We start from the raw sequence: 13616 nt of genomic DNA, 5'->3' as shown, positions 1-13616 counted from the left end.
CTAAGGGAAGAGTGTGCTCTGTGTTGAAGGCGGTCGTGGGAGTTGGACTGGCTTGCTTTCTAGCTGTTCCCTCCCTTGGGTGATAGGTGAAGTGGCTGATGGGCAGCTTCCAGTGAACACTGCTAGCTTACATGGGAAGTGTGCTGAGGATCCTGCTGTTGCCTGAGTAATCTCATTTCTGAAGAGTGATTCTGCTGAAATTTTTGTCCGTGGAACGAGCTGAGTCAGAACTCTAGTTTCCCCTCCACGCTGGGGAAACACCCAGACTCAGGGTGCAAATCCTCAAACCAGGAGCTGATTTGTGCCTGTCCTACATGGGACAGAAATTCTGCAGATCCCAAAGCAGCTTCACAGCTGGGCCACAGCTTCGTCCTTTCTAGTGAGAAGAGGCAGCGAGACTGGCTTTGCGCTGCCTTGCATCTGTCTCGGCGGGTGCAAGAGATTTGCTGTCCCATACACGCTGCTGTGTGGTACTTCACTGCAGGGCTGAGCAAGGCTCAAAATCTTGCCTGTATCAGCTCCTGTCCAGCTCCTCCAGGTTGCTTGGTGTGATGAGCAGAGCCTGGTTATATCTGTTCTCCATCTGCCCCTTCCTACCTCATCTTCGCTCTCGTTAGTGGGTGGTGTCTGGCTTGAAAGGTTGCCTCTTCGCACGGTGCCGATGGGATCCTTCCACAGAGGATTAAGGCTGGAGTGGATTGACAGGAGACAATATCCTTGCTGTGGGAAGTTTGCCAGTTGTGTGGGGGCTCAGTGCTGTTGCTCTTCCAGTTACTCCAGTTCATGTCAGGACATAGGCAAGAGTCAGTTGTGGCTCCATGCCCCCTCACTGGGGCCAGCAGGCCAGATGTGGCCTGGTGCAGGGCGTGCTGGGTTTGGGAGAAGCCTCCTGCACCCGGCTGCTATGTGTGGCCTTTGTCAAAACTGATTTCAGTCTCTTTACATCAGCTGCACCACCCCATGGACCTGATTTCATACCTGGCTCCTCAGGTGGCTTCCACTGTGCAATCGCAGTCCTTTAATCAAGGATGTGGGTAACTGTTAGAGCATTGTGGGGAGTGCTGGCAGTAGGAGCTAAGAAGTCATTTCTTGCTGTGTCATGCTCCTGAGGTGGCTAATGTGTCTGTAAATCACACAAGTGCTTTCCTGTAGCTTTGCTTTCTGTTACCGCCTTGGCTGCCAGGATTTCACAGGACACAGATCTTCGCTCTTGGCGAAGCACAGCCTCCTTTCCTTGTAAAATAACTTAGTACGTATTTCCAGTGCCCTGAAGCGTAGCTGGGGCCCTGCCAAGCTCACTGAATCCAGGCCCTGAGGAATGACATGTCTTTTTGCTTTATTTGGTTTGGTTTATTTTTTATTTTTGCTTTCCTGGGGAGTCTGTATTTTTTCCCGTATGTGTATAGGGAGCAGGGGAGACAATCCTTTGGTGTTTCAGAAGGAAGGATTTTGCCCTTACCTTCTTGGTCTCCCAATTTCCTAACAAGTCCTTGGGGACCTTGTTGCTCTTTCCCAAAGGTGATGTGTGTCCCACCATAACCAAAGCGTATCTGTTACCTTGCAAGGACAGTCTGGGGCCTGGAGGCGTGTTTGCTCCTTGCTGCCAGGAGCACAGGTAACGATGACTCTCTTGTTCCATGGTTAGGAGAGATTGGCAGAAACTTTCTGAGCTTCGAAGCTGTCCCAGCAGGGAGGGTTTCCATGTGTGTTGATGCTGGCTATAGCTACAGCTCTTGCAAAGAAGTCTTCTCCCAGTCTAAAGGAAAACCTTTATATCTAATCCATCTCAGAGCTGAAATCTCGGAGACAGCCAAGTAAAACCAGCACCGTTTGCACCAAAGGGCTCAGTTTTGTGGGCTTCTTGGAGAGAACGTTAAAAGATGTTCACAGGGTTTAGAAGCATTGTTGGATTTTTTATTATTATTATTTTTTTTGTATGAATATCCCACTGGCTGGTATTCCAATGTCCTTTTAAGCCATTTGAGATAACATTTATTTTGTTTCTTTCATTAAAACTATTTTTATCCTGGCTCATGGGGTTGTGCAAGTAGAAATTAAAACACAGTTTGGAATTTCCTTGCCCATCCTATCTGGCTTTCATCCCCAAATCCTTTCAGCTCTCCCCAGCTCTCCCCTCTTCCCTCCCCAGCTTGCCTTGAAGGGCTGGGAAAGCTGGCACTGGCGCATTATGTTGCCTGTCTGATTGTTGTGGGGTTGTGTTTGTGCAGGGAAGGTCACGAGACAAAAAGACCACCAGGCAGGGGTGAGCAGGGGGTGTTCAGTCCCTCTCCATTCAGTCCTTGTGGCGATGGGTGGGAAGAGCCTTGTTTGCATGACAGGATTTCAGGGGGCGATTGCTTTTTGTTTAGGTTTCTTCCATGGCTGCTGCATGGGCCCTGGAGAGCTACAACAAAAGTAGAGCATATATATGAGATTCATGGGGCTGAAGCGTGCTGAGATAACCAAGAGGCAAAGCCATCAATGCAGCAGTGACTGAGACAGATCCAGCCACTGCGTGTCTGCAGCCTGGAGCCCATCAGCAACTGCTCTGGATCCAGTCTTGGCTCTGGTGGGAGCTCTGCTTGAGTGTCTGAATCCCGTGGGCTGAAATCCTGAGCTGGATGAATGCTGCGGAAGTTTTCTGTCTGTGGAATGAAGGTTGTAATGTGGGGGACAGCTCCACGGACCTGCCACAGTAGCTATGCTTCCTTGAATGTTTCTGAGACTTCCAGCCAGTGACTTTTATTTGTAGCATCTGCCTCTTTCCTTGCCCATCAGCTCCGTGCTTCTCAGAACACCTTGCGTTTAAACAGCGCTTGCTTCCTTATCATTCCTTTGAGAAGCTGAGCTGCTGTCCCTGGGTGCAGCTCTCCCCTCACCCCCCATCCCTAGAAAGCAGCTCGGTTTATATTCACCACTGGTGTGCACAAAGGCAGACATTGTCAGGGATTCGTTGTAACTGTCCCAATTACCCTGTGTTCATTTGCATAAGAAGATTGACCAGCCTGTGGTAGTGGCTTTGCCTTGGCTACCTGATGTGGGACACTTAGATCTGGGGAGCAGAAAAGAACGAGCATTCCCAGGCTGGGTGTGGGATGGGGAGAGGGTGACAGTTTTGATCCCTAACAGCATGGGTGCTACAGCAGCCCTCCCTGGAAGGAGGGTAACTAACTCATCAGCTCCTAGCCACTAGTAGCACAAGTCTGTCTGACTCAGTTGTAGTAGCTGCCAGATTCCAGAGATGCACATTCAAGGAACCCCAAGCATGCCTGAGCTCCTGGCTGTCCCATTTGAGTAAATCCTTCTCCTGTAGAGTGTGTTTGTGTGTATTTATGTATTTATTTTTAGTAGGTGTTGAGTCTGCTTGAATGCTTTTAGGCTAAGTAGTGACTTGCCTTGTGTTGTCGCTTCTCTCAAGCACATGTAACCTCTCCTCCTTGTGTTTGGATTTCTTCCAGAGAGCTAGCTGTTCCCGCAAACAGGCACTAAAGGGAGAGGAAAGCAGCTGGGATGAAGCACAAGTCAGGAAGCAGGCTGAAATGGTATGATCTCCTGACCCAAAGCAATAGCTAGTGCTGTTAGGGCTTGTTCCCACTGCAGCAGCTGCACAGCTCACACTCCTTTCGCTGAATTGAGAGTTATTCATCTTCCCCCTAGTGCCATATGATCTGCCTGTGCCCAGGCTGGCAGATGGAAAAGCAAGACACTTCTGTTTGCAGTAGTGGTTCCTCATGGGCTCAACTGACCTGTGCAGTTTCAATATTCAAGCTTGTGAGCGTTGGCAGAGCAGCCTTTCTGGAGACCCTTCCAGTCCCTCTGCCACTGCTGAGCGTGTGCCTACGCCTGCACAAACACACACTGATCTCTTAATCTCCCTGCTGCTTCTAGGAGAAACTCACACTTGGGCATCTTTTCTTGTTGCTTTTGGCTATCACCAAGCTTGCCATACTTCCTGGAGGTGCTTTGACCTTTACTCTGTCTAACCCCTTAAATATCCCCAGCTCTAGTATGTTGCAATTTCCAATTTTTCCTAGTTGGTTATTAGGTGGTGATGTACCAGTGCTTCATGGAGGTGGCTGGAGCACAGGCAGCTCATCTCAACCATGGTAGTTCTTGCATCCTTCAGTGAATTACTTCTCCTCTCTGCCTTGAGTTCCCAGTACATAAAGTAGAATTCTGAGCCAACAGCAGTGGTACCACTGTGAATCATAAAGAGCAGAAATTATCATTTCAAAATGCACTCTGGGATAGAGACCTGATTGCTAAAGGCCAGATCCCAAATCTCTATCCTATAATTTTTGGACCTCTCTGAGGGGAATGGATGATCCAGGCCAAATTTCTCAGGAATTCCTTTTCTATTTCTTTGTGGGGAAGAAATCCTCATGTCTTTTCTCAGATGAGTTGCTGCTTGTGCTCTGACTCCAGGACGCTCACATTTTTTACCTGAAATTAACTGCATTGATATTGTTAATGTTTGCTTGGTGCAAGAAACATCAAAAAAAGAAAGGGGTAGAGCCAGAGTCTCAAGTTGAGACACAGATTGGCCCCTCATGGCTCCTCTAGCAACACTTTAAAAGCCAGTTTGTATGTTTGACTTCCCTGATGTGTTGAAAAGGCACATTAGGTTCAAGTCTTAGATTTAAATTAGTTTTCCTTTCCATTGTGTTTGTTTTTGAGGGCTGTGTTCAGCCTTCTACTGGGTTTCCATGACCTCTCATTTCAGCTTGTATGACAGTGGAGTCTATTTATGAGCAAGCAAAATGTGAGCTGCAGACACTGAATTAGCTTTTAAATGGTTGTTCCTGCTAAATATGAAAGATTTTCTGAGCATGAAGTAAAGGGCTATGATTTAGGGCCTTACACTGTCCCTTTTAGAGTGAGTCACTGTATCTTTTGCTTTGCAGTTGGGAAAATGAGCTTTGGCACAGGATGATGTAGGGGGTGACTGAGAGACCCAGGAGGAAAATGGATACCTTGGCCTATCTAAACCTGCACACTCAAAAGGGGTGGGTGTGGATCCAGTTTTCAGCTCTGACAGTGAGGGTCATGTAATAAGATGTGTCCTTTCTAAATGTTTTATTCTCCACAGCTGTGAAAAGGGTGGAGGTGGGTGAATAATGATATGTAGTTTTGTTTGCAATTCCCCAAAAGATTGGGGAAAAATGCTTTTTGTTTCTCTTTGGGCAGAATCTTTAATTTGACTTGAGCCAAACTATCTGGGTGGGCACTCTGAACATAAACATAAATAGCAATTTTCTAATGAAACATTTTGAAAATGGTAATGTCCAGTGTTTTGGCCTTGGAGAATCTGAGGGAACTTCTTCTAAACAACCAGCATTCAAAGCTAAGGCAAATTCACAGGAAAGTCTTGTCATGACTGAAACCTTCAAGTTTTTGCTTGGAAAAGTTTCATTTTGAAAATATTTCTCCTGGCTTTAGAAATAGGAGGAAATCCCTGCAAATAACACTGATGATAAACAATGTTTCTGTGTCAAACCTATAAACTGCATCTTGTCCCACTTTCAGGGTAGTGTTACACTCGTGTCTCTTGGGCTGCTGCTTGTGATTATCTTGGTGCTTTATCGCATCAGCTGTTTCTGTGTCACTGGCTCAGTTTTGCTACAACTCCCTTTGATGGGGCCCATCTGGCCTTTGGTAGCTACTGTTCAATTTGCTCTGGGTTCATGAGAATTTGTTGACTGGGAGCAAAGAAGGTGCCCGATGATGGAGGGATTATACAGGGACAGACGACAGTAATACTGTCTGCTCCAGGCAGCTTTTCTGCTCCTGGATTAGAGTCTGTGCTGTTACTTCTCTCTCTCTCTTGTCTTGTCAAGTCCATGTGGGAAGCTATTCTGTCTGCACTATTTAACTTTGTGCTGCTCAGCTCTCTCTCTGCCTCATTTCTCCTCCCTCTTTCCCCTTCCATTCAAGTGGCATCTTTCAGTCTCCTCTATTCAGGTCTGCCTTTGCTCTCTGCCCTATGTAAAACTTCTGTTCTCTCCCTCCCATTCATCACCTCTTGCTCATTCGCCTCCCTGCTTGCCTTTCTCCATTCATCTGGGCTTCCTCTCAGCCAGGCTGGGCTGCCCTCTCCTCCTGCCCCTTCCACAGTCCTCCTTTTGTGTCTTTGCACTCCCTTCTCCGTGACCATCCGAAGCACAGCAGCCTGTAGCGTGCTCCACGAGGATGCTCTGCTAAAAGTCGGGCCCACTTGGTGGGATAATTGATCCGCAGTGGAAGCTGGGTGGGACAGTTTGGGGTGGATTTGTCTGTCTAGTTTCCCTGCAGGTGAGAACTACTTTTTTTTTTTCCCTTCCTCACTCTCTTCCTGCTTCCCAGAGATGCAGCATGATGCAGCATGCCACTTCCTAACCTTCCTTTTCACTCTGGTCTTTCTGTCTCTCCTTCCTGGCTTGTTTCCCCTTTGTTTGCAGTGGTTGCAGCTCTCGGGTGACTCTTTGGGGAGCTTGTTTTAATTTCCTTGTTCTTGAGAAGTGTAACATGCATTCTCTTAATTCTGCTGGCTCACTAATTATGGTTGTTGCCTGTGCCTTCTCTGCTTCCTTCTTCTAATCATCTGCATTGGGGTCGTATTGGGTTTGGAAAGCCATCTCTGCGCTTGAGTGTGTTTTAAATGTCACTCTGGAAGTAGAGCTTGTGAATTGCAGTAGCCAGGGCTTGTTGTTTCTCAGTCTCAATGCAGCCACAACCCTGTGCTTACGATGCAGATGCTGCAAATACAGAGCACATGCCTCTGCCAAAGACCCACCAGGCAGCTGTGCACCTGGTCTCCCCCAGCTCACACCCGTGCCCGCAGTGTGCAGACATCACCCAACCTATTGAAGGAGCAAGTCTGTTTGCTGCAGTGTAGCAGGAAAACTAAGTGGGAGGTCTGCTTGTCTGTGGTGCCCATGGGGGCTTCAGCCTTGAATGGTTAAACTGCATTTAAGCCAGTTTGTTAAGTGAAAGGGGAATGTTAGAGCTTATAGGAAGAGTGCACAGGCTTGTTAGAAGAAGCTGGTGTTCTTTAAAGCGTGTGTGAGCCCTGTACGCGTGAGAAACCCGAGCAGTTCAGTAAAGGAGGCAGAAATGAGGTGCAGGCAGCCGAGGAGAGGGGTTGTGTGAGTGAGTGCTGGTTTGACTGACAGGACGAGCGCTGTGTCGTGTGGGAGGCTGTGAAGGGAGTATCTGCTGCTGTCTCCCGAGGCAGTGAGGAGCCCCTGATATGGCTCAGGCAGGGCCAGGCTCTGTGAGGACTTGCCAGTGCTGTGAGAAGGAGCCTTTCCCCTGATAACAGCCTACAAGAGGGATTTCAAACCACGCTGTGGTACAGTTTGTTGTCAGGCTGGTAAGTGTGTGAAAGGGATTCCAAATTCATCATGTTTGGGCCCCACAGGGAGGTTACACCTTGCAGGGCACAGCTAGCCCCAGGCCAGCCCTGCATTTTGTCACCTGCAGGGACAACTGCTCTGCTCCAGCCATGAGGTTTGGGTGGGGAACCTGCATGGACAGCACTTCTTCCTTTGAAGTTAGTTGCATTCCTGTTGTCTTATACTAAGTCATGATTTGCTTTAGAATTTCTGACAAGTTTTATGTCTATTTGAAAACTGTGTCAAAGAGAACTCAAGAAACACTGTGCCTTGCCTTGTGTTTGTCCCTCGTATCCAGTAACAGCCTATAAGAAGCCAGAAATGCAACTTGATTTTTCTCATTTGTGGTTGTGCAGCTTTGGCATGTGGACAAACCTATTCTTAAACCAAAGTATATTTGGCATATATTTTGCACTGTGAAAGTGCAAACACTGCAGACCTTACCCTTGCAGTCCTCCATGCAGGGAACCTGCAGTCTGGGTGTCATCCAGGACTGATTTGGATGTGAACCACCATGGCTTCCAGCAGTCTATCTCCTTGCTGCAGTTGTAACCCTTATGATCACCCTGGAAAGATGCAAGCCAGGATTACTTGCTCTTAAGTGTTTAAATGATAGAGGTTAGAGTCATAATTACCACTCCCAGCTCTGAGGTCTGTTTGGAACCAGCCTGGCTGGAATACTTTTGAGGTGGTTTTGTTGTTGCAGTGTAACGCCAGGTGCCTGCAAGGTATCGGAGGGAATCATTGCAGGGAATCTATCTCCTCTTCACAAGGTTGACATTATCTTCTGCTCCAGTTTAGCTTGGAAAGCAGAGGAGTTTCTTTGGTAACTTCTAGTCCCCGTGACTGAGCAAAGCCAGATGTAAAATCAGTATGAGTTAAATATGTTTCCCACTCTGTTTAGTAGAAGTTCTGCTCAGTGGTGGTGGTTCTAACCAGAAGCGTGGTTTGAATTCTAGTGTTGATGGGTCATTCTGGTTACGTGTGTGTTGTGACAGTTGTTAGTTGGGGCTTGAAATGCATCTGTTTGGCTTAAGTTTTTCTGAGCCCTAATAACTTGCAGTCAGGTCAGAAGGGAACTGTTGGGGTTGTCTAGTCTCTCATAATGAAGACCAGAAGATTTTCTGAGTGGTCTTCTGCTTGACCTCAGTCATAGCTCATCTCCTAGGAGAACTTGCAATTCAATTGTAAAACTTCTGGGGAAGTTAGTGAGACATTTCTCTTGTTAACAGTAAAAATAATCAACTTATCCTAATCTATAGCTGCCCAGCTTTGACCTCTAGCCCCTAGATGTGATTATACCTTTGTCGTAGTGAAGAATCCTCTACCACCAAATTTCTGTTCCCTTTGTGATTCTTCTGGACAGTGATCAAGTCATTGCTTAACCATGTCTTTCATAAGCTAATGAATTGAGCCTGTCAGTGGAGCCAGTCAGACTATACCAGTAACAGTGCCAAGCAGAGGTAATGTCACCTCATTTACAAACCTGCAGGTCACTTTCCTTTTTGGAAGGCAGTGTTACCTCCAGAGCACTCAGTGCAACAAACAAGATGTTTTGGGTTTTTGAGGGGCTGCTTCTGAAGACTGCATTCCCTATCCTGTAGGCTGGCTGGCATCCTTGGCTCCTGGCCATATGGCTTTCTATTTGTTTTTACTGTAACATGTATTGTTTGCAAGCACCCAGCTTTATCAAAAGACCCAGCTCATGCTGAGTAACTCACTGCTTTAGCTCATCTGTGAGCATGATGCAGACTTAGCTCGTGCTGTCTCCTAAGTCACTAATGATAATTCTGTAGGGGCAAGAATGAATTCTCATGGGGCCCCACTAGTGGCATCTCCAGGTAATGGTAGCTCTCTAGCTTAGTTTTATTTTTGACACCTGTCAAATAGCCAGATTTTAGCTTGTTGAATATGTGACAGCCTGAGTTTGTGTCACAGTGAGTCCTCAAACACAAGGTTGGCTGGCGATGTCAGATGCCCTGCAGAAATCAGTTATACCAGCGACCTCGTCTTACGATCTGCACCGAGTCTGTATTCTCATCCAGATAATATCAGCAGAACGTCATCTATTTTCTGTATCCTATTCTGACTAATATGAGACCCGTCCTCCTTCAATTATGCATTACTCAATAGCAGTCACCTGTTCATTTGCTGTGGGTTGTTACTACGCCGACAGACCTGCTTTGTCCCATTAAATTCTTGTCACAACCCTGCTGGGCTGCAGTTTTGGGAGCAGTGTGGGTGCCTGTCACCATGTTTGGACAGAAGCTTTGGAGCCATGCTTGGAAGGGCTGCATTGCTGATTCAAAACTGGAAGAAAGGTAAAAAGCAGATCTTGATGTTCCTCCAGTGTTCCCAGACTTGCAGAAAATTGGTGTTAGTAGTGGCTTTTCAAAATCTTTTGGATGAAAGTTGCCTTGACCTGCTGATTCAAAACTCTCTGACTTTAGCAGCTGCTGTATAACATTCTCTGGAGTTACTGCTGGGACAGAAAGTGCATCATCATCATATGATGGAGACAATTCATTGGGCTTTCGTCCGTATACAGATCAGAAACATTTCAACTACTCCTGACTGTTTTGTGCTGGTATCACGTATGCTGCTTTTTCTAGATAATATCAGACCAAACCCCTGTTTTGAATAAGAAGACTCCTCTGCCTCATCTGTACCAGCAGAGACTGCCATGACAGGAGACATTGTCAATACCAGTGTATTTTACAGAAATGCTTGTGTACCTTTAGTTAACCTGGGGGTGAGCAGAGATCTGATTGCAGGAACTTGGCCTGAAAGACAGCCCCAGCTGCACTGCTAAGCTGACTGTTGTGTGTTGGGGATCTTTTATTATTTTTTAAAATTTTTATTTTCCTTATAGCAATAGTGATTAGAGCCTGTCTGTCTCCAGGCTGTGAGGTTGACTGTGCACACTGTACATTCTCTTGAGTTATGTAGTCCAAATAAATGCAGCATCCCACCCAGAGCGTGTTGCCTTTCAGCTCTGAATGAAGTGGTTTACGCATTATGTCCCCTCATGATGTAGAAGCCCTGAGAGATGTAATTAATATTGGAACAGGATTTTGAGATTCTCCAATAAGACATGACTAAAAAGACATAAACAATAATTATGTGGTGGTAAATTAGAATATTGTGTTATGGTAGTATGGATATTGCTGTTTTTTCCTTTTGATATTTAATGCCTTACACCATCCAGATGAAAAGTGGGTTTTATTTTGGTTAGACTGGAGAACTCATTGCCTCAGGAGATTGTGGAGCCTTAAAAACTAGAGGAATTCAAAAGGGAGAGCAAGAGATTGGGCATTTGAACATATGACAATGTCTGGGCCGATGCAGACAAGCAGATCTGGAAAAAGTGTTAAACCTCTTGCCTAAGGATTTAAGAAAAGGTTTTAACTGTCAGCGTGTGTTTGGTCATGGCAGTCACTGAGTGATCTCTCTTGTAGGCTTCGTCTTGTGCACAGTCTCAGAAGCGTGTGGATAGTCAGCACCAGAGCTGGGTGATGTAAGATACAGGACTCGCCAGTCTGGGCCGTGGTGCTGCAGCTGAGGGCACCTATCCAGTGAAATGAGCAAGGTGTCTCATGCTGGATCAAAATCAAAAATTATATTTCCACCTAAAAAACCCCTCCACCACTTTTTAGAGTGCCTCAGCTTCTTTCCATTAGTCTTAATGCACTTACATAAATAATAAAACAGGAAGAAGCAGAGCTGGAGAAGGTTCAGTCTATAAACATGTCCCTTTGCATTAAGCCTTGTGGCATAATGGAGGGCATCTCCTGCCATCCATGCTGTCTCATTAATCATGTAATTATCTCCCTCACTTTCAGTGCTGCATCTCCTTCCTTGTCAGTGCTGCTGATAATGGAGCTTCTATTTACCCCGGCTTCTTCCTGGGGAGCAGCTTTGGTTTCAAAGCCAGCACAGTGGCATATTTTGAATAATTTAATTCCGGGTGGCTTGAACACAGTGTGTCATTCCCCAGCTGAGGCTGGAGGCTGATTCCTGTGAGTGTTCTGCCAGGAGGCTGATCTGAGGCAAGGCAGTAGGATCGCTCAGAGTGCTGGGTTGTTGAGATGGCAGAGGACTGAAAGACAGCTCAACAGGTTCTGTGAGTGCATCTTGACTCTATCCTCTTTTAGTGTCTTAGCAAGGACTTGCAGCAAGAAGCCCCCAGGCTGAGGGGGGATAGGGGAGAGAGTTGCATTAAAAATGTGTATGGAGACAGAAAAATGGATTGGAGCACCTGGCCGAGCATGATGGGCTTTGCCAGCAAGCTGTGGGTCAGAAATTCCTGGGGTCTCCAAATGCAGGATTTGCTTGGCCTAGGATGGCTTGGACCAGGGGTCTGAACCTCTGTGAAGTCGAGGAGTTCAGTGCGGTGTCCAGCTGTCATTGGCTTTGGAAAGTCGGATACGTTTCTATCCATGAAACCTTGGCAGAAGGCCAGCTCTGTCCATATTCTCCTTGTGCTGTTTGGCCTTGTGGCTTGCTAATTGCCCTTTGCCATTGCAGCCATCAGCCAGTCATGCTCTGTAAGCATTCGACAGCCCTCACAGGTGCGTTGCTTGTGCCTTGTAGGTGGGGAAGTCAAGGTGCTACAAGAGAGAGGCACCTTGGCTCACTCCAGAAATCCTGGCAATACCAAGAATCCAAGCTGGTCCCAAGCCCTCTTTCCTATCTGCCTAACGACGGGGCAGCGGTACGCTCCTGAATCCCTGTATTCTGCTGTTCATGTTGAATCTGTGCTTCTAGGGTCTGTTTACATGAAGTGCTTTTGCAGAAGGTAACAACAGATGGTAGTAATGTAGGTCCTTTCCTTGTCTTTGCACCTAAGACAGTAGGAGAAATAAATGAGAGCAGAAATGCCTCTACAGATTGGCTAGCTAGCTGATCCGCCTGTCCTTCAGGCTACTCTGCTCTTCAAAGAAAAGGGAATCTTACACAGCTCCCTCCATCTCCACTTTGCCATGTGCTGCATGGAGAGAGACATTGACCCGGATCCGGGTGACAGGCCATCTGCTCTGTCAGTGCTGAGCTGGATGGCTCTGCGCTCTCTCACTGCAGCTTTCCAGGGAGTGGCTCTGTCTGGGAGCCCTGCTTGGTGAGTTCGTGAGGGTATATCCCCTGTGCTTAAATGCAATCCAGCTTTTGAGCTAGGTGATGTTTCCAGCCCTCGAGTTCACCTCAGGTCAAAGCAATCTAACATGCGCTAAAAGTGCTGCTGGACAGCACTTAATCACTTTATATTGTGTGGGCAGTGGTGGGTAAATTCATTATTTACAGGAGAAGAGAGCGTGCATCACTGCAGCCAGCACTAATGTTTTACCACATTTATTCAGGCAACTCAGATTAGGTGACTTTTAATGGTGAGAAGCTGGGTTTTGAGGTGCAGGGATATGCACTTACCTTTGACCTTCCTCTTTTCTGGATCAGAGTTTCTCCTCTCACATGCACTTCCACTATTGGAAGAGGGAGCAGGATCATTAAGCTGCTCTGAAGATCATCAACACCAGGCAGTGATGAAACTCCTCTTAAAACAACCCCTGCTTTTGGCTCTCTCATTTGGATTGTAAGGCAGACTTTCATCTTCTGCCTTGTCGTTCCTTTAATCATCATCAAAGCAGCAAATGCTACATACACTGTTACCACATTGTTGTTTTGTTTGTTTTAATCAATCAAACAAATAAAACCCTCTCACCAACTCAGAGCATGACCTCAGAGACAGGGAAAGGTAGTGAATGGGCTCTGGTAAGATGTGTGACTATCCTGAGGAGAGTTTCAGTGCCTGTCTTAAATGTCTTTTCACAGCTTCAACCTGGAGTCTGTCAGTTCCATGTGTTGACTTGGAGATTCTTGATTTAACTACAGCATGATCCTTGAGGCTGGAGATAGCCTGGTTGTTTCCAACACTTGTTAGCATCTCTAGATTACAAAGACTCTGCCATCTAATGGTCTGAGTTCAAATCCAGCAAAGCTCAGAGTGGTTTCTGAAACCCTTGGAGATGAACAGATTTTTCATGTGATTGACTCTACCTTCCAGTGCCAGTCATGGGAAAGGGCCTACATGCGAAGGAGAAGCAGGCCTACTATTGATAGCTCCTTTCTGGTGGGAAATAAGGCAGGAGTTGTCATTTCCATGTAATAGGAGGGGAATCTAAAGCTCAGGGCAATTTATTTCCAGAATCTGCCTCTTAGTCTGGGGTAGAGCTGGGGTCAGTGTCAGGAGGC

General features: G+C 46.7%; 1 protein-coding gene across 1 annotated transcript in view; it reads left to right on the top strand.

Annotated features, from left to right (window-relative positions):
- Window positions 1-3458: 3458 nt before the first annotated feature.
- RHBDL3 (rhomboid like 3) overlaps window positions 3459-13616 on the top strand; it is a gene marked incomplete at its 5' end in the record, with an annotated part of 40097 nt that continues 29939 nt past the window's right edge. Inside the window, one exon of the mRNA XM_029086481.1 lies at window positions 3459-3542. Within this exon, the coding sequence (XP_028942314.1) occupies window positions 3459-3542 (84 nt within the window). The remainder of the gene's footprint in view (window positions 3543-13616) is intronic.

Source organism: Antrostomus carolinensis, unplaced genomic scaffold (assembly GCF_000700745.2).
Source record: "Antrostomus carolinensis isolate BGI_N321 unplaced genomic scaffold, ASM70074v2 scaffold12688, whole genome shotgun sequence".
NCBI lineage: Eukaryota > Metazoa > Chordata > Aves > Caprimulgiformes > Caprimulgidae > Antrostomus > Antrostomus carolinensis.
The sequence above is the reverse complement of the archived record's forward strand: the minus strand, read 5'-3'. Positions and strand labels throughout refer to the sequence as shown.